This window comes from Spermophilus citellus (assembly GCF_964194105.1).
Source record: "Spermophilus citellus genome assembly, chromosome: 17".
NCBI classification, from domain to species: Eukaryota; Metazoa; Chordata; class Mammalia; order Rodentia; family Sciuridae; genus Spermophilus; species Spermophilus citellus.
In genome coordinates, this window is record NC_138199.1 from 71,093,505 (window position 1) to 71,113,945 (window position 20,441).

At 54.2% G+C, this 20,441-nt stretch overlaps 1 protein-coding gene across 3 annotated transcripts in view; it reads right to left on the minus strand.

The window, feature by feature from the left end:
* SDK2 (sidekick cell adhesion molecule 2) overlaps positions 1-20,441 on the minus strand; it is a 233,674-nt gene that overhangs the window by 91,224 nt on the left and 122,009 nt on the right. For all 3 annotated transcript variants that reach the window (XM_081270316.1, XM_081270315.1, XM_081270314.1), the window contains exon 3: positions 10,111-10,217. In XM_081270316.1, coding sequence (XP_081126442.1) covers positions 10,111-10,217 — 107 coding nt within the window. The remainder of the gene's footprint in view (positions 1-10,110; positions 10,218-20,441) is intronic.

A 20,441-nucleotide genomic window follows, 5' to 3' on the forward strand; every position in this document is an offset into this window, starting at 1 on the left:
CCTGGCAGGTCTCAACGTCACCTGGCACTTGGCAAACCCAGACTCTCCCGGCGTCCCCTCCTCCCCAGGCCGTGGATGGCCCAGCTGTCACACACCTGGCCTCTGAATTCTTGATTCGCAGCCTGACTTACAGATTCCGCTGCACGCCCAAGTTTAAGGCCACTGGCCTGAGCTCTCTTCTTCTCAAGCCCTGGACTTGAGTCTCTTTGGGGCCACGCTGCCTCCCCTCTCTGGTGTCTCACCTGACCTTATGGCTTTGATCATAACCAGTCTACGAATGACCCACGTCCTCTGCCCCAGCTCAGCTCTCCCTGAGCACCAGGGCACCATTCCCAGCGTCTGCCGGGCATTTCTGCCAGGAGGCCCTGCCACCTCGGGCCAACTCCTCTTTTCTGCTATTAGTTCTATCCATCGCTCCCACCACCGCCACCCTGGCCAGTCCCCTGAGCTCAGCCATTTGGAGTCTTTGATGCTGCTTCCCTTCCTGACATCAGAGGTGTTTCCTGGTCCCCTATAAGGTCCCCACTTCTTCCTCTGGGACACCACTCTCAGGTACCAAGGTACCAGGTCCCCCCAAGCCCTGCCAACTAGTGGTCCCCGTTGCTCGACCTCTGGCCTCCCACCTGGGGGTCTCCCCCATGGTTCCTAAAGAAGAGTCTGGCCCCTGTCATTGACTGCTTGAGCCTTTGGTATCTCTTCCCTGGCACAGGAAGTTTGACCCCCTTGCCTGGATTCAAGGTCCCTCCCTAAGGGGACCTCAAACAACCTTGCTTGCCGGAATGTCCACACTGTCCTGCCTCCTAGAATCACACACCCCCAACTGCCCACCACAGAGCCTCTGTTGACTTGCTGGGCACCTGCCTGGATTGCCACAACAAGCCAGGATTCACCAAGGTACCCTGGTTCGACATCATCCTGGGGGAGGTAGCCAATTTAGTGTTTCAAAAAATAAAATCTGCTGTCAGCAACCTTGTTCTAGAATTGGCAGGCAGTACGTCAATGGTTGGTGGTGGCTCTGGGGACTTTGACACTGAGCTCTAATCCTAGCTCTGATACTTATAGCTGTGATGCTGGTCAAAATATTCAACCTTGCTGAGCCTTAATTGCTTCTTGTGTGTAATCAAAAGTTAAGGAGGGTGCCTTCCCCGTGGCTTGCCCTGAGGATTACATGGGATAAGGCGTGTGGGCCATGTTGCAGCTTTCCAAAGATGGTTCCCTTCCCACTCGCTCTTCTTACACTGTGATTGACATTCCTGCCCTGGGAGGCAGGGCCAATATGCCCTCCACTTGAATCTTGGGAGTTTGTGACTTTTCCACCGATAGAACCTGCTGGAAGGCATGCTGTATGACTCTTCCAGGTAGGTCATCCAAAGGATACAGCTTCGACCTGGCTGTCACTCATCAGACACTGGCCCTGGGAGGATGCTCAGCTAGCCCAAGCAGATATGGGAACAACCCACCCGGAGAGAGTCTGAAGTTCCAGACGACAGCCAGCTCTACCCCAGACATCTGAATGAACACAGGTGAGCCCTCAGGTGACTTCAGCCTGGGCCTTCAAGCCTGCCACGGAGACCTCCAACCACATAGAGCAGAGACAGCCCATTCTCCTGGGCCTGGCCCAAATTCCCGAATCACAGAATCTGTAAGCTTAATACATGATTGCTGTATACCATTGTGTTCTGGGTAATTTATCACACATAGAAACTGGAAGGTATGCAAAAGTGTTAAAATCAGTATCCAATATTTTTCAATATTAAAATATTGGAATCCTGTACATTTTTCATTTAGCGTAAACATCACCTCCTCAACAAAGGATCACCCCGTGCCAAGCAAATAGAAATAGAAAGCAGGCTTGCCGGGCACTCACCCCATGAGGGTTTCTTTCTAGGTAGGCTTCACATGCATTATCTCATTTAATCTTCCCAATAACATGACAAGCTCAATTTTAATAAATGTACATTTTTAGTTGTTTATTAATTTCTATTACTTGCCTCTGTCTAAAAAAGATTACATCAATAAATCACATTGATTTCAGTTCGTACAATAATTTTATCCATTTAAAAAACTTTTCACAGAACTCGGAAGATATATTTAAACAATTTAAAGCAATTTCATGGCAATTCTGCGGCTTTCTCCTCGCTCTAGTTTTATTAGCTTCATTTGGTTGGTGGGGAGATGGAGGCTGATGGAGACAGAGTGATTCCTCCCGCGTTCAGGGCCCAGCTGAGCTCGGCCTCCCGGCCAAGTCTGGGCCTTTTCCTGACTCTGGCCTGCACTGAACTGCACTGAACTGCTCACTGCACTTGTCTCCTTCGGCCAGAGGGAGGTCGGGAGGGGAGGCAGCAGATCCCTACCAGCCACCAGGCCCGAGCTCTGCGCATAGTAGGTCCTGTCTAAACTCACCCAATGCCATGTTTATCGGCTCTTTAGGAGCTCCTACTGTGCGCCCGGCAGGCCCTGTGGTGGGCACGGAAGAAAGTCCTGTTCTCTGCCCTCCTGGCGCTTGGCGGCTGACCTGGGGGGTGGGTGAGCTTCCTTCAGGCTGAGACCAGGGAACTAACTAGCTGGCCAATTTATGGGGTGGCTGAGGCCAGGAGGTGGGAGAGAAGGGTGGGCCGAGGGAAGGAAGGGCCAATGGGGAAGGGTGGGGTTGTGCAGTCCCTGGGTAGATGGAGGCCGGGGAATGGAGGGAGGGGGCTGGTAGGCTGGAGGGATGATCTGTCCTTCTCCACACACAGGCTCAGACGGTGGGACAGATGGTGGTAGGATGCATGTCTGTGTGTACGGGGCAGTGTGTGTGGCATCCATGCGTGTGTGGCAGGAGGGGTGCCTGCTTACACACGTGTGCGTGTGTCATGATGGCATGCATGTATGTTGTGTGTTGGGGTGGATGGTACGTGTGTGTCTTTGTGTGTGTGGAGGATGGATGGCGTATGCCCCTATGTAACATGTATGTTTGCATGTGTGGGGCGGCTGGTTGTATGCACCGTTATGTGGAGGGGTGATGGCATGGGCCTGTACACACGGGTGGTGGGAGGGGTGGAGGAAGGAGGGCTCCGAGGGCCGTGCTCCCATTTCTGTGGTTGATCCTCCTCCGCCCCTCTACCCACCATCTGCCCATCTCACCACACGCCCTGGACCCCCAGTGTCCTCCCATTCTCCCCTTTCCACCTTGTCAGGTGGGCTTCCTGGGTGTGGCATGTGCACCAGGCGCCTGGCCTGCAGCCCTGCAGCCAAGAGGCAGCTTTGAGAAGGAGCCAGACAGCCGGAGGGCAGGTTAGAGGAAGGGAGGGGTCGGGCTCCAGGGTCCAGGAGGAAGCAGGCTCCACCCCATGCCCCTTGCAGTGCTGGCTTGCTCATGCGCCAGGGCTGAGGCCACCTTGCCAACCAGCTGCCCCAGGCGCAGAGCAGTGTGGGCCCGGGGCACAGCTGGAAGTGGCCTAAGACATCTCCTTGATGTCTTTGTTATGGCTTAACAGGTCCTGTAAAGTGCGCGTTCCACTTCACAATATAGTCATTGCTTTTATTTATTCTTAAATCATGAGCTGTCATGCATAGAAAAGAGAGAATGTAATTTTATGTATCGTTTAAAGAAGAATGAAATCAGCGCCCGGGCGCCCAGCACCCAGCTTACAAGCCAGGGCCTGCCGACACCTCCCAGGCCCTCCCGCTGCAGGGCCCGTTTCTCTCCTGGACGCGGGGCTCTCCCGCCGTCTCTTCACATCTCACCACACATCACTGCTCGCTGGAGCAGCTCACGGCTCATTTACTCTGCTCTAAAGCCCCTGTGCCTGGGATTATCTGAGTGTGGGCTTCTGTGATTTGCTTTTTGAAGCAACATGATTTTGCGGTGCTGACCCTGAGTCCTCGCCCTTAATTCGGTCATTTTCAGGTGGCGTGGGAGCGCGTGGGCCATGGGGCCAGGTGCTGCCCCGCGTTCTCTCCCGGCATGCTGCTGTCCTGTGGAGGGCAGCCCCTCCCGTGCTCTGGTACGGGAGGGGACGTGCCGAGCCGGGACACAGGGCAGGCACACGTCTATTTTACTAATAATGCCAAACGGTTTCCCAAGCTGCACCAGTTCACACACCCACCTCCAGCGCCCCGGGTTTCCACCAGCACAGGGTCGGGCTGGTCTCCTTGGGCTTTGCCAAGCTGCGGGGCGTGGAATGGTGTCTCTTGTGGTTTTATATGTGTGCCATGAAAACGACGCTTTCCCTGCAACCAGAGCCCACCGTGACTCTGCCCCCCACGGTGGCTGAGAACCCTGGTCTGTCCCTGAGGCCTGCTTCCCAACCACTTCCTGCCTCTCTTGGGCACCCTCACTCTGCTCCGGTCACCTTGGCCCAGACCGGCAAGCCCGCCCGAGCACCCCTGCACCTGGCCACGGGTGACCTCCGCACCCCCTACCCACGTCCTGGAGACTCTACTCAAAGCCACCTCCTCAGGGTGACCCAGCTCCACGCCTACCAGTTAAGGTCCCTGGCGCGCTCCGTCCCTCTCACCTGACTTTGTTTTCCTCACAAGACTTGATCTGCCTTCCTTGTGTCCCCGATTAGGGTTATGTGTCCACCTGTTAGCTTCGGTCTCCTGGCTACTTTCCTTGAGGGCAGGGATGGGAGTCTTGGTTTTGTCCCCTGTTGTGCCCTCAGTGTCTAGAACAACTTAGGGGGCACTGCATGGCAATGGCCCTTGTTCATGAGGGACCTCAAGGCCCTGGTAAATGGATGCTTGGTACGCACGGGCTCAGGGCCATTGGGCAGTGTGGGCTCTGCATGCTGCATGCCGTGCTCGGGCCGGTGGAGAATGAGGAGAAGCCCCACCCCAGCCGGCAGGACTGAGGCTCGGTCTCCTCCAGGCCCGTCTTAGAGTGGCAGCCAGGTTGCCAGGACACAGGCCTTGGATGTGTGTGTGTGGCTGGGCTTGGTGCTGCGCTGGGCAGGTCTTGGCTGGCGCAGGCTGGGGAGGGGCTTGGGGGCACGGCCCAGGGGAGGACACAAAGGTGCCACAGGACCCGCACGTGGCCGACCGTTGGCTCCGGGGAGCCTGTCTATTCCAGAGGGCTCTCCCACTCCTCCCACAGGCTGAATGCCAGAAATTTATGGTGACTTTAAAAAATACAAAGAAGAGACTCAATGTGGGGGACAGGAAGGGGGCTGGGGGGGAGAGATGTTTTATTGACTTCCCCTTAATTGCTGTAATTAAAAACACGTAAAGAATCTTTTTTTAACGACTTTGCCATTATCATTAGTTGTTAGCACAGCTGCCTTATTAATTTCTCATTAGAACCCAATTCATGGGCCCTCTCTGGGAAGGCACCAGCTGGGGGTAGGGCCTGATGGCTCCCCGGAAAGGGGCACAAAGGACAGCAGCCACCAGGGGACCTGCTGCCTGGAGCCCCAGGACAAAACCTGTCCTTTCAGAGAGGTGGACGCAGCCAAGGAGGCCAGAGCCAGGGGTCTGGGAGAAGTAGCCCCATCCGACCCATCTCAGAGCGAGTGCGGCTGTGCCAGATGATGGGTGGACAGAGACAGATGCAGAGGCCTGGGAGAACCCCAGGACAGGGAAAGGGTGAGGTGAGCCGGGTACTCGTTCTCAGGGTGTGCAATCAAGGGGTCAGCCTCCTTGAACTGGGCTCCTTGGTGCCTGACCTGCCTCTCCAGTCCCAGCCTTGCCAAGTGGAGGGGTGGCTGGGATGCCCCTACTTGGGCAGACAGAGTGACACAAGGTTCCAGGTCACCCTTCCTGGCTCACTTCTTAGAGAGTGGAAAGTCTGCTCTCCCATGCGTCCATCCCGGCTGGGAAGCATTTACAACTATTTGTGTGCATTGATCCACGGATCCTTGCAACTGCCCAGCCAAGCTGGCATAACAGCAGCATTTCCTCTTATACACCAGGACATGAAGCTACAGAGGAGTTAAGTAACACAGAAGTTAAGGTCACACAGCTTTAAGATGTGGCATTGAACCAGGGCTCAAGGTTGGTTCATGTCTATGCCCTACTAGGAAGACGAAGGCAGAAGGCAGAAATATCGGGTGGGGAGCCTTGGGCTGTCCTCTAACCTCTCTGAGCCTCAGTTTCCCCATCTTGACTTGTGGCTCGTAGGACATACCTCCCAAGCTCTCTGACCTGTCTTGGGAACCCACTGAGGAAAGATGTTCACCTAGTCACGCCAGAGGAAGGATTCTTCTGGAGGTTCCTGCCCAGGGCTGGTTCTGGCCTTCTGTGTCGGGCCCCTGGTCCTGGCCTGATAGCCACCTTCACCTTATTAACACCAGAGCTAACACGGATCTTATCTTACAGTCCTGGACACTGAGGCCTGAGAGGAAGGGATATACCCAGGGTCCTCAGCTGGAGCTCAGACTCACCCCTTCTGACTCCATCCCCACAGCATGGCCAATAGTTAATCAAGACAGAAGGGTCCTGACCTGGCACACCAAAGAGCCCAGGCAGAGAGCAGTGAAAAATCACGTGACAGGCGACCACCCCAGCCACAGGCACCAGCCACAGGCATCCTGGGAGGGATGGCATCTCTGTGTGGGACACTACAGCCCAGGGTGGCTGGGATGCATCAGAACCTGACCCAGCAGGTGCCCTTCTCCCACACCCCACACTGGTTTTACTTTCCTTAGGCTCAGGCAGCAGTGGGGTGTCTGGCAGTTGGCAATCATGGGTTCAGATCCTGGTTCTGGTGCTTGAGACCTGGGTAAGTTACGGCCCCTGCTGGGCCTCGGTTTCCTCACCTACAACACGGGGATAGGGACTTCTCTCTTCAGGGGGGATGACCACCGAGGAATGGCGTGTGCTGCCCAGAGAGTGGTGAGGGTGAGCTGCTCTAGCCAGATCTCATCTTTCCCTGCACCCTGAATTCCTGGGAGCCTTGGACGGTGGAAGCCTCACCTCCCTCAACTAGAGAAAGAGAGAGACCACCCCCCAAACGAGACAAGTGCAAGGCCACAGAGGAGCCTGGAGAGGTGCCTGTCCCTTCCTGGCCCCGCCCTGGCCATCAGGGCTGGCAAAACCTGTAGCTTGTTGGGCTGACGGTTCTTCTCCGGGGCCAGCAGGAGCTCTCAGGACTCCCTGGCTTTAGGGCTCCACGGGCTGCAGGCAGGAGCTTCCACTTTAGGGGACCCTGAAGGAAAGCCGGGTGCCATAGCAGGTGCTCAGTACTGGTCTGGGGGAGCAGCAGCCGGCTGGTGGCCCAGATCTGGCTAACGCGAGCCTCCCCTTCACTCTGCCTTCCACCCCTCCAAGGTGTCCTGCTGCTCTGCCTAGGGCCTGTGTCACATGTGTACATCTTAGCAGCAGCAGCACAGGAGAAGGTGGTGGGGACATGGTGACAGTCGTGGTCAAAGCCATGCCTAGGACACACCTGGAGCTTTGAGAAGACCCAGTAGCAGGGTAGGAGTCCCACTGCGTGAGGTGGCAGAGGCCCCTGGGAAGGCAGCCAGCTCCATGATCTGCATTTGGCCAGGGCAGCTCTTGCCGGAGGCCACTGCTTTCTGTGGTCTGCTTTTATTCTTCCTTAAGAGGATGCCATGAATAGCAATTGCAGCAGCAAGTCCCAGGGACTCAAAGGAGACTGTAGGCAGGACTTTGGCACATGAGCTCAGGGAATCTTTGGGGTGTGCCTAGGAAGTAGGAATGATTAAATGAATTCTACAGGTGAGAAACTGGAGCTGGTGAGAGGCTCAGAGGTCCAGCTGCTTCCTGGGTCACAAAGCAATCAAGGGCAGATGCAGGATTTTAATGTGATCCGCATCTCAAGACCACGCTCCTTGTTAGGCCACACTGCCTCCTGTGGTGCTGGGCCCACAGCCTGCCAGCTGGATCTCAGCCACTTCAGAGTGCCCAGGCTCCCACATGTCATTGACCTGGGGTCATCCCTGCCAGCACCGCCAGAGGGTTTGGAGGCCTCTGGAAACTGCAATGAGCAGGAGAGGAGCTGAGGGTGACCCCATGGCAGGGGTCTGTACCTGGGCAGAAGGTGAGAGTGTCGGGCAGCACAGATCCCCTCCCATCTGTTTCCCAGGCTGGGCGTCCCTGGAGGGCAGGGTAGAGTGATCTTGATTCCTCTCTGCAGCAGCCAGGAAGTGCCAGGTACCCCTGGGTCCTTACCAAAGTCTTTCTGCCCACAGCAGGTGCGCCTGTTCTGCTGGGCCTACAGAGGTGTCTAGTACCACTGCCTCCCCAGCTTGAGGGCAAGAGGATCCGTTGGCCTGGGGCAGTGACCATGCACAGTCAGGCCTGGTTTGGAGGGAGGACCTGCCATCCTGGTTTGTGTGTATGTGAGCAGGGGTGTGCAATGCAGTGCTCTTGGACCCCCTCACAACCAAGGAAAGAGGCATTTCAGCCACACGGGCACCGACCATCTGTCACCAGCACAGCCAGCCCGGGGAGACTGTGTCATCTCATCTCAGGGGCTCGCCAGAAAGTTCCTGCTGTCTCCTCTGAAGCAAGGGCTTTGGCAGAGTTCCCACCCTTCACCCCACAGCCTGCACTGAATGGTGTCCTGGATGGTGTTTCTGACTGCATGTGTGCACCTGCGTGTACACCCACACATATGTTCTCTCCTGCACACACGTGAGTAAAGAGCACACCAACTCTGATGTGAAGGACCACACAGATGTGTGTGTAAGCACACTTGTAAGCACACACTGCACAGATACATGCACATGCTTGCACATGCACACAGGTATGCAATGCGTGGGCACACTTGCACACACATGTGCTTTCAGACAGCTGACTAGAGAAACAGACTGGCTGAGGCGCACACACCCATGTGCACACACTTGCACACACATGAAAATAGGCAGACTGACTGCAGTAGTGTGCACACACACTCCCACACCTGCCAGTGAGCCGCAGCCCCCTGCCCCCCCCGCCCCCCCCCCCCCCCCCCGCCTCCTGAACATGCTACACAAAGCCCCGTGGGAGTCCTCCAGCTGGTGCTCCAGCTTTGCCGCCCTCTGGGTGGAGGCCGCGCTGCCTGGCTGCGGACTTACGGGGCGAGCGTCCTCCACTCTTGATGAGGGCTGTTTTCCATAATCATTATAAACACTCTGCCTCACTTCAGGTTTTCTTGCAGATCTCTCCTGCTCCTCTCTGCCTAGCAAGCTCTTGCCTGTGTTAACTCAGGGGCTGTCCCCGGGGCTCTGAGGAGAGGACGTCCTTTCCTCATTTACATTTCAGGGCTCACTAAGGATTCCCACACCCGCACCCCACAGTGCGACCTCGCGCCCTGTCCCTGGAAGACCAGGCTGGGGCAGCCGTGCTGTGCCTCATCTGCAGCCTGCTGGGGTGGCCAGGAAGGGCACAGCTCTGGGAGGAGCCGCGGTGAGGCCCTGGTCTCTGCCCTCAGGGGGTCCCTCTGGTGCCATCCCCCTTTCCTACCTGAGGAAGCCTCCCTGGGCTGGAGGTGTGGGAGAGGCCGACACTCCAAAGGCTCAGTGAGGGCCTGGCGTTTTACCCTCCATCGCATGTCCCCCTGGGAGCCCCGACTCGTCACCCCCTCCCTCCTGGAGCTCTGGTTCCCCCACTGAGGCACCTCCCAGTGCCCCCTGACGATCATGGGGCTCCCCAGGCTGTTTGCTCCAGGGCTGAGTGGGCTGGAGGATGGGAAGGTCAAGGTCCTGGAGGCCCCAGGAAGTCTACCAGGAAGAGTGTCACAGTTGTGAGGTTCAGGGCGGCCACCTGAAGAGCCCCTGCCCCACGAGGAAGGAGTGTCCTGGAGGAGACCCTCAGAAATGGTGGCAAGGCCATCTTTTAAGAAACCAAGAGGCTGCCCCTGTTTAAGGAGCATAGAGGAGGCCACACTCTTCTGGAAGGAGTACAGGGAGCTCATGACTCTCTGGACACGTCCACAGGGTCACAGAGCTGGCAGATGCATGAGGGACACTGATTGGCTGTGACCTTGGGAACTCCCATCCTGTCTCTGAGCTTCTCCTAACAACTGTAAAAGGGGATTGGCCCAGAATGGGAAGCCCCTCACCCCGCCCCGCCGTGCAGCAGGTGTGGAAGGCCACACTGGCTTTGGCTCTGCCTGGAGTGGGACTGGTGGGTGTGGACCTGCAGACCCTCTCCTGTCCCCACCCCATTCCTCACTGTACTCACAGGCCACCTGGACCTCCGTTTGCCGCTGCAGCAGGGCCCCCATCCGGTTGCGCACGATGCAGCGGTAGAAGCCAGCGTGGGTGCGGTCCAGGCTGGTGATCATGTACCTAGGGACAGACAAGATGCCTGTGAGTAAATCAGGTAGCTGCAGGGGTCAGAGGTCAGACCAGGCTCAGGGGTCAGAGATCACCTCTTTCTGGATGCAGGGCTCTAGGGAGCTCTTGACTCTCCCAGGCTCTGTCATGGGATCATGGAAAGGTCCTTATCACTTCCCCAGGGTTGGGAGGTGCTGGGCTTGAGTCCTTGACCCAATCCACAGCCTGGCCTCCTATTACACCTCAATTCTCCTGGAGGCCAGTCTTCCCTGTCCGTGACTCACATGATGGAGAAAGGTGAGGACATTCTGTTTTGGCTAGGCACAGAGCTGGAAGCAGAGAAGTTCATGTTTCACCAAATGTTCTGCGTCAGTCCTTCTTTGGGATAAGGGCAGCTCTCCTGTGGCTGGTGGAGGGGAGGGAGGGGACCCTGAGACAGTCCGGCTGCATTGGGTAAGTGTGGGCTCTTGGTAGACACCTCCTGGGACACACATGTCACTCTAGAAGCTACAGAGTCTGGCACTGGGGTGGAGGGAGCAGAGGCTGGAGAGCAGGTATCATGGTGTGCTCACCTGGCAAGAGGAGCGTCTGAGAGTGAGCATGGGGGTGAAGGAGCCTGGGACCAGGGCCTAGCTCCCTGATGGCCCTGCGATCACCTTTACCACTTCTTCTTCTTTTAAAATATTTTTTAGTTGTCAAAGGACCTTTATTTTATTTATTTATAAGTAGTGCTGAGAATCGAACCCAGGGCCGCACACATGCCAGGCAAGCGCTCTGCTGCTGAGCCCCAGCGCCAGCCCCACCTTTCCCACTTCTGAGCAATGGTCTAGCAGGACCCTCAGAGGAATAAGGGTTTTGGGTATAGGACACCTTGTCTCAGTCCTTGGGTGTCCTTGGGTTTGCCCAGCTGCCTTGGTGGACAGGCTTATTACCTCCAGGGTATGCCAAGCCTGGCAGGGAGCTGCCCATTTCCAAGAATTCCCAGGCTTGTGTCACATGAGTCCAGGGTAGGGCTTATCACCAGCAGCACCATCATCACCACCAAAGACATCGTCACCATGTTCACCATCATCACCACCACTGCCACCGTCATTATTACCAGCACCATCAGCACCACCACCCCCATCAGCACCATCATCACCACCCTGCCATCAGCACCATCAGCACCACCACTGCCACCATCATTATTTATTTTTGTATTCTCGGTTTTGTTTTTAGATTTTTTATTTGTTGTAATTAGTTGTAGATGACAGTAGAATGCATTTATGCACTTTGATAAACCATACATAGATGGGGTATAATTTTATTTTTCTGAGTGTACATGTTGCAGACTCATATTGGTCCTGCAGTCACATATATACATACAGTAATAATGTCTGTTTCATTCTACTATCTTCCCTATCCCCACATCCCCTCCCCTCCCCTCCCTTCACTTCCCTCTACCTAATCTAAGGTAATGCTATGCTATTCTTCCCTAGCACCCCACCCCACACCCTGCCTTATTGTGAATTAACATGCCCATATTAGAGAAAACATTCAGCCTTTGGTTTTGTGGGATTGGTTTATTTCCCTTAGCATAATATTTTCCAACTCCAACCATTTACTGGTAAATACCATAATTTCACTCTACTTTAAAGCTGAGTAATATTCCATTGATTATATATACCACATTTTCTTTATCCATTCATCTATTGAGGGACATCTAAGTTGGTTCCATAGTCTAGCTATTGTGAATTGAGCTGTCATAAACATTGATGTGGCTGCGTCACTATAGTACACTGATTTTAACTCCTTTGCGTATAAACCAAGGAGTGGAATAGCTGGGTCAAATGTTGGTTCCATTCCCAGTTTTCTGAGGAATCTCCATATTGCTTTCCATAGTGATTGTACCAATTTGCAGTCCCACCAGCAATGTATGAGTGGACCTTTATCCCCACATCCTCACCAACATTTATTGTTGCCTGTATTCTTGATGATTGCCATTCTGACAGGAGTGAGATGAAATCTCAGAGTAGTTTTTGTTTGCATTTCTCTAATCGCTAGAGATGTTGAACATTTTTTAATATATTTGCTGATCAATTGTATTTCTTCTGTGAAAAGTGTCTGTTCAGTTCCTTAGCCCATTTATTGATTGGGTTATTTGTTTTTATGGTATTAATTTTTTTGAGTTCTTTATAGGAACTAGAGATTAATGCTTTATTGGAGGTGTATGTGGTAAAGATAATCTCCTAATCTGTAGGCTCTCTCCTCACTTTATTAATTGTTTCCTTTGCTGAGAAGAAGCTTTTTGATTTGAATCCATCCCATTTATTGATTCTTGATTTTACTTCTTGTGCTTTAGGAGTCTTGGGAAGGAAGTCAGATCCTAGGCCAATGCGGTGAAGATTTGGGTCTATTTTTTATTATCATCAGCACCATCATCCCTGCCTCCCCCATCAGCACCTTTATCACCACCACCATCCTCCTCACCACCATAGATATCGTCCCCACGTTCACCATCATCGTCACCACTGCCACCATCATCGTCACCGTCATCATTACCATCAGCACCATCTCCATCACCTTCACCACCACCATCATCCCTGTCACTGCAGATATCATTACCATGTTCCCCAGCATCATCTCCACCACCATGATCATCGTCCCTGTCAAAGGTGATGACCTTTCCAGGGTGGCACAGTAGCTACCCCTCTCTGAGCGCCCTCTCTGCTTCAGAGGCTGGACTAAGTACGTTTCATACATTTCTTCATTTCACACAGCAGTTCCCAGACTGTTGATATCATGGACCAGTAGTACTTAAAAAAACGGGGATCGACGTGAGACTGTCAACGTTTTACTTTGCCAAGATCATTAAAACCAACCAACCAGAAAGCAAACAGAAGCAAGCAATGAGCACTTGAAAAAACAAACAAAAAAAAAAGGAAGAAAGGAGGAATAATATTAAAAAGTGCTGGGGAGAGAGAAAAATAAATTGAAATGGTCAGCATTTTATTTTAAAAGGACACTTCTGAGATGACAAAAAGAAGCTGAATCTCAGAAGAAAGGCAATTCTAACAAATTTTTAAACTTAAATTTCATGCAAAGCCCACTGCACCAGCCCACGCCTCTCACTTGATGTGTAGAGAGCCGCGGGTGGGCATGGAGAGCCATGGGGGGCATGGAGAGCCACGGGTGGGCACGGAGAGCCTCTGATTGAATCTCCCACTGACACGATGGAGACGTACTTTCATTAGCAGCCCCATTTGGTGGTGGTGGTGGTGGGGACATCGAGGTTCAGAAACACCTTGGCATTGACCCCTAGTCTCACATACCTTAAGAGGCAGTGCCCCCCCCAAGCCTCCCTGCCTCCAAGCTGGGCTGGGAGCCAGGTCAACGCTGCGATCACATGCCAAAGGTCCCATCTTCTCTCCGGGAACTGTGTGCGCCTGACTCACAGCTGGGGGTGCGCCAGGTTTGCTTTGGCTCTGCAGGGTTATCCAGAACCTTCTGGCTGCCCAATCCCCCATCTCCGCCAGCAGCTGCAGCTCTCATCTGTCCCTGGCTACTGTGCACAGAAAGATGATGATGGGGAGATGGCGGGTGCCCAAACTCTGGCAGATCTGTTTCCTTCTCTCCGCTCACCCTTGACCCCACCCCAGTGTCTGCTCCTGTCTGCTACGCCACCTCCCCAGGCGAGGGACAGTGCTCCTGGGAAAGCGACAGGATGACCTGCGAGGGGGATGGAAGGAGAGAGACTGGAAGGGCTCTCTCTGATTAGACATGAATCAGATACTGTGAAAAAAGCACCAGGAGGAGGCACATAGATAGAAATGGCTGATAAACATCTGAAAAGATGCCTGGCTCCTGGCATATTGAGAGAAATTGACATCAAAGCAAGACAAGGCTTCGCGTCAGAGTGTCAGTGGTTTTGGGGTACCGTCCCACTCGGTGTCGGCAAGAGCGGGGAGGAGGGAGGCTCATCATCAGGTCTGCCGGTGGTGCTGTAAACTGGTCCGGCCTTTGGGGTCCCAATCTGTCACAATTAGGCCATGCAAGGTCCTTGACCCGGGAGATGGCATTTTAGACATACTTGCCAGCAACGTGACAGAAAATATGTGCAGGGATGCTCACTGAGGTGCTGCTTGTAATCGCAGAGGTAAACAAAGGAAAGGGAGCAACCCGAACGTCCATCAGAAGGATCGGATCAATAAATGATGCTGCAGCCCCGGAATGAATGGGCACCTGTAGGGGGTGAGGTGGGAAGGTCCCCAAGACACCAAGAGCATGGCCAGAAGTCCAGTGAGGAAGTGCAGGGGGCAGGTACTCAGAATGCGAGGTGACAAGAGGCGAAGTAATGTCACGCAGACTGTTAGGAGCAAGAATAATAAGGCAGCCTTACGAATTGCTATTTAGAGACACAGGCGACCGAATCCTTAGTTTAATGCTTGGGATCACGCCAACTCATCCCATAAAAATAATTTAAATTTGTTCACTCCACCACAAAAGAGCCAAAGAATACTGAGATGACATGCTACAACTTGGTATGATATGACTTGGGTAAATTAAAATAGCACATATATTCGTGTGTGAAAATGCACACATACAATCACACGAACATACTGGTATCTGCATAGGATTTGCTTTTCTTTTTTTTTTTTTTTTCTTTTAAGATGGATACTCCAGAATGTATTATCTCCCTTTTGGGAGAGGTATCCCGGATGGGGAGGGAGGGAAACTTCGACTTTTCGATTTTACGTCTTTCTATGCCATTAAAGTTTTCTTTACTGTCGACGTATATTGCTTTTATTTTAAAAATAAAATTTAAAAAATGCACTTTGTGCATATTATTTAAGTATACATTATAAAACGGGCACCAGGGACTCATTGGATATGGATTTGTTTGCTGATGTCAGTGATGCGTGGCAAAATTTAAACTTTAATAAAAGTCAGTTTCTGGGGAAGATTCTCTGTCCTTGACTCCAGGTGGAACTGGGAGCCACGAGGAAGGCCAATAGGCTTCGGGTCTGTCCCCTCCCGACACCTCTCCTCTGGCCCTCTTGATGGAGGCCTGGCTGGGTGGAGGGGAGCAGCCCCTCTCTGGCTCTTCCCCCTCTCCTTGGGCTGCCTCTGGGTGCTCCTGCCTGAGAGACCTGGTTCCGACTCTCAGGCAGCATTATTTAAAGTAACAGCTCCACCCACTGCCTTTCCTACAGGGGAACCCACTCCACTCTATCCTTTCCACCTCCCGGGAGGGTGGAAGAGGAAGCTGGCCAGCACCTTGGTTTGCACAGCCCGGCAAGGAGCTGAGCCTGGCCCTGTCCATGTCTTCAAGCCAGGGGCAGAGGCATGGATGAAATGGCTTCTGGAGGAGGGGCCCAGTTAGGGGGCCCACACCTGGCTCACTCAAGAGGAAGTGTGGCACAGGAGAGAGCACCAGGCTTGTGAGGTGCAGCAACGGAGACTTGGCTTTCGCTTCTGCTCATTCTGGATGAGTTACAGAAAAGCCATGGCCTCGGTCTCCCTGTCTGCAGAGTGGGGAGAGCAGTAGCCATCCTCCTTGCAAGCATGGCCGGGCACAGGAGGGACTGCCGAGGTGTTGCTGAATGTCAGCCAATGCAAGACTCATTGGGGAAGGGGCTGGGAAGGGGGGTCCCTGGAGGGGAGCCCACAAGGGGGCAGCAGGAGCCACCCCCAGAGTGCGGACCCATGCCAAGCATGCCACAGCACGGATTCCCTTGCAGCACACATTCCTTGGCTTCCAAAGCCTGGTCACCTCCATTTGCATCCTCAGGTGGGTGGGTGGGGTCCTGAGCTGGCTCCTCTAGGGAACAGGAGCACTGAGGGCAGGAAGCCTCTTCCTGGTTCACCAGCAGCCTGCAGTTCTGGCAGTCTTGGGGAGGAGTGTGGCCTCCAGGGGCTGAGTGCCTCTGGATCCCCCCAGCCCCAGGTCCCCTCAAAGGATTGCTTCCTTATCTCTTATAGGAAATATCTTCACATATTTCAAAACTCAAAGAATACAAGAAAAACACACAGAAGAAAGTCCCTCCTACCCCGTGCCCCAGCCACCCATCACCCCAACGCCCATGGAGGACACTCGGTGTGGAGTGCCTTTTCTTCATGCAAATGCAAGCACATTCGATTTCTGCACCATCCCCTTCATCAACAAGAGACCCGGCCTCCCGTTCTGCCCCCTTGCTTTGTGTCCACGCCAGTAAAGCTTGCAGATCTTCCACAGCTGCCCTTGGAGCTGCCGCAGGATTTTTGACAGCTGCAGAGCTCAGAGGAACCTCTGAATTCAGGGAACTCTGCTTTCTCCCCGGTAGATGGTCCAGGGCAGCCAGAGGCTCAGTGGTCAGACTGGAGGCTGCAGCAGGAGGCGGGCGGTGGAGGAAGTCACACCAAGAACCCACACCCATCCTTATCTTCATTATAGTCCTGGTTCAACCCAGCAGGACCCCACAGCTGCAGGACCCCGGAGGGAGAGCAAGGCCAGGGGTGGAGGGCATAGCACAAAAGCAGGGAGAAGAACTGGCACAGGTAATTGGATTTTTAGAGACAAGAGAGGAGCAGGGGAGAAAATAACTGCCTAACAAATGTGGCATCTTCTCCTGCACAGGGGGGAAACACACAATGCCCTTTTTGGTTGGAGTCCTTGAGTGTCACAGTTGATATTTAAAATGATTCTTACTCACATTAAATAAGATATTTCAATTTCACGAAGCTGTCAGGAGCAGATACGGACACCAGAAATAATAGGCACGCTCTCCTTGTATTGTCCTGGTTAATAAATCAGATGCCTGGAGATGCACGCGGTAACGCTCACATGGAGGAAGGGCGCGTGTGCACGGGCACCCTGCACATGCACAGAGCACGTTCATGCATGCCCTCCTGTGTGCACAGGCATTTATGCACACCCTACGGTGTCCCCATTTGCACACTCGTGGGGCCCCTCCTCACGCAGACTCATGCTCATATGTGCACACACCCATACTCGGCTCATTCTTGCACACACGCTGTCTGACACAAGGCCTCTTCTCAAGTGCACAGTGCTCAGGAGAGAAGGCAGCTGGGTTGCCACATCCACTGGGGGTCAGTAGGGGCCCTATGCTCCTACAGCTGTAGGTGTCACCACAGATGGCGGAGGTTGGCGCAGGTTTGGGGGACCGTAGTGGGAAATTGAGCTTGGGAACTTGGGCTTCTGACCCTCTTCCCATGGACCTTCTTGGGAAACAGGCAGGAGAGGTATCAGGTGCCACAGCATGTGCGTGTCCAGGCACCTGTGGGAACAGGCAGCATGCCTGTGACCTGGCCAGCTAGAAACTGACCAGCTCCACTTTTGCTAAAAGCTTCAGAAAAGAGGCAAAACTCTATGATGATTCCCAAGGAAGAGTCCACCCTGTACCTTCCCCTTTGAATATACCATATACAATTACATACAACGTATAGACAATATATACCATGATGCAATTAACATAATAATAAATATTACTGCAAGGAAAATCACAGGTGCCTCCACACATACCGATTCATTTAATCCTCACAACACTGTAGGAAGCCTCAGTTCACAGATGTGAAAACTGGGGTCCAGAGACAGGAGGGAACTTGCCCCAGGCCACACAGCTAATAGGGAGCCAGCATGCTGGGTCAGCCTAGCACCCAGAGAACAAGAACGTCACTGGGTGGTGCCCAATAACTTGGGGTCTCAGTCCTGAAAGGAGAATGGTTTGCAGGATGGTTTGGTTGTGAACCCTCCTCCCCCGTCCACCTGGGTGAACGGTGTGGGGAGGAAAGGGGTTGCTGCTGAGCAGGGAGTAAGAACTGGAGCAGCTGGAAGGTGCTAAGAAAGAGCTGTTGCTAGGGAGCAGAGAATCTAGTAACAGGAGACCCCGGGAAAGGCAGCTAGAGAGGCCAGGAGAGCCCCGCAGTGCAAGGGTGAGAGCCCCACTGCCCCAGGTGGACGAGGTCCTGGGCTGTGGCTCCACTTACTCATGGAGGTCAGGGGGGTTGGGGAGCACAGGGAGGCTGACGTCAGGGTGCACCCCGTGGTGAGGACTGGGGGGGTTCAGGAACAGATTTCTGTTCTATTTTAAGCGTTTCCGACCCGCGCTGTAATTCCCCTCCCATGTCTTGGGGAAAGTCTGACACACGTCGGTGCCTCTGCTGTCAGTGCCTGGGGAGGGAGGAGTGTCCTGGCTGGGCCCGCAGCAGCCTGGGGAGGGAGGGGCTGCCAGAGGACCGAGGGCCACAGAGGTGGCAGATGGGCCAGGGCGAGGTTGGCCAGGTCTTCCAGGATCACTGCCAGGCTGGGGACAGCCCTGCACTTGTCTTTCACAGAGGACAGACATTTGAATAGTAAGGGACACGGTGGCCCTCCGAGGTGGGTGACCTGGCACCTAGAGCCCCGTAGGGTGTGTGTGTGGGTGCCTGAAGTGGCCAGGAAGGGGAAGAGCCCAAGATGCTGACCACGAGAGCGACTGTGAGCACCAGAGAGACCGAGCTAAGGGCTGTCCAGATAGCCGGTAAAGCGTGCTTCCTGGGTGGGTCATGAGGGTTTCCTGGAAGAGATCAGCATCTGAATGGGTCAGCTGGGTGATGGAGATCCACTTCACCTCTCAGAGGGGCGTCACCCAGGCCTCCAGGGCTGGCGTGGAACAGGGAGGTGGAGGAAGGAGGAATCGACTGTCTGGCGTGGGGGCACCATCTTCTGTTTGCAGACACTGGAGACCCGCCCTGCCAGGTTGACACTTGAATTTAGGACTTCCGACCTCTAGAACTGCAATGGCTACATTTGCATGGCTTCAAGTTGCTACGTCTGTGATAACTTGTTACAGGTTGGGAGCAAAGCAGGTCAGGCAAATCCCTGGCAATGCCGGAGGGATGATGGAGTTGGGGACCAGGGTGGGTGCCATTCGTTCTGTAGACTCTGAAGAAGCAGGCTGAGCCTGGCAGGTCCCTGAAGGTGGAACCCTGGCAAAGCATGGCCTGTGGCTTGTAAAAACCGATTCTGATGAGAGACTTGCCTCAGAAGCCAAGGTGTGCCTTCAGCCTCCCAGGCCTGCCCTGGCATCCTGGCCTCCCTGCCTCCTCCAGGCCTCCCCTGGGAGCTCATGATGTTCTAATGAATCCCAGACTTCATGGTCAACAAGAGGGATGGTGGCATTATTGAGCGGGGGCTGCTGACACTGTGACAGCCTTGGCTTGGGCTGGCTGGGGGAGGGTGTCCATCGACCCTGTGACCTTCTGGGCCAATTAACTGCTCTCAATGAACAAGGACCAGGGCTTCATTAATCTGTTATCCATTAGCCCAGCCATCCCCCAAAGAGGTCTAGCCGGTAAGAAGCTGAGAGGGTCAGCGAGGAGGGAACAGGACAGTGCAGGGCTGGGAGTGGGATGAGACTCTGCAATGGCGGGTGGGACCAACACTGCTTGGGAGGAAAGCAGGGGCTCTCCCCTCCACTGAAGACCACCAAAGACCAGCATGGGTTCTGAGCCAGACACTTGTCACACAGTAGTTCCCATGTGAACCCCAGGTGGGGGAGACACCTCCTCCATTCTATAGCCTGGGACCTGGGCTCAGAGAGGTTGAGCCTGTGCCCCAGGTCACCCAGCTCGGAGGACACAAGTGGGATTCGATTTCAGGCCCCTCTTCCCACAAAGCCTTCCTTGCCCCATCTCTGCTCCCTGACCTGTCCTGGGGCCCTTGGGACTGCTCTAGGGCACATCTTCTCTCCTCTGCTTGTCTTTGCCCAGAGTGAAGGTCCTGCAGGGAGCTGCCCAGGCCCTGCCTGGCCCGGAGCTGTGTCTGTGCCACCCTCTGTCGGGAGAGCTGGGGTCACTCTGCACAGAGAAAGTGACCTGGTGGAGCTGGAAGCAGAAAAGAAGCAGGAGCCAGGGAGGAGAATGAGGTCCAGGGTACAAGGAGTTAAAACTTGGTGAGGTTTCAGTTTGGGATAAAAAAAAAAAAGTGGGGGGAGAAGAAATCCTGGGCTTGGGTGGAGGAGGCAATAACAATAATTTAAAAAACAAACAAAGAAGAAAACAGAAAAGCAGAGGGGCGCCCCCTGCCCCCCAACAGTTATGCCTGAGGGTATCCCCAGGGCTCCGGCTCCCCAGGGAGAGCAGCCCCTCTGCTGCCCTCTGCTCTGGGCTCTTTTGCCCCGGGCTCCTGACACCTGGTTGAGATTCATGAGGATCCTTTTCGTGCTGAGGTGGATCAGAAAGAAACCAAATGAAAACAAGTTGATAAGGAGCTTGAAA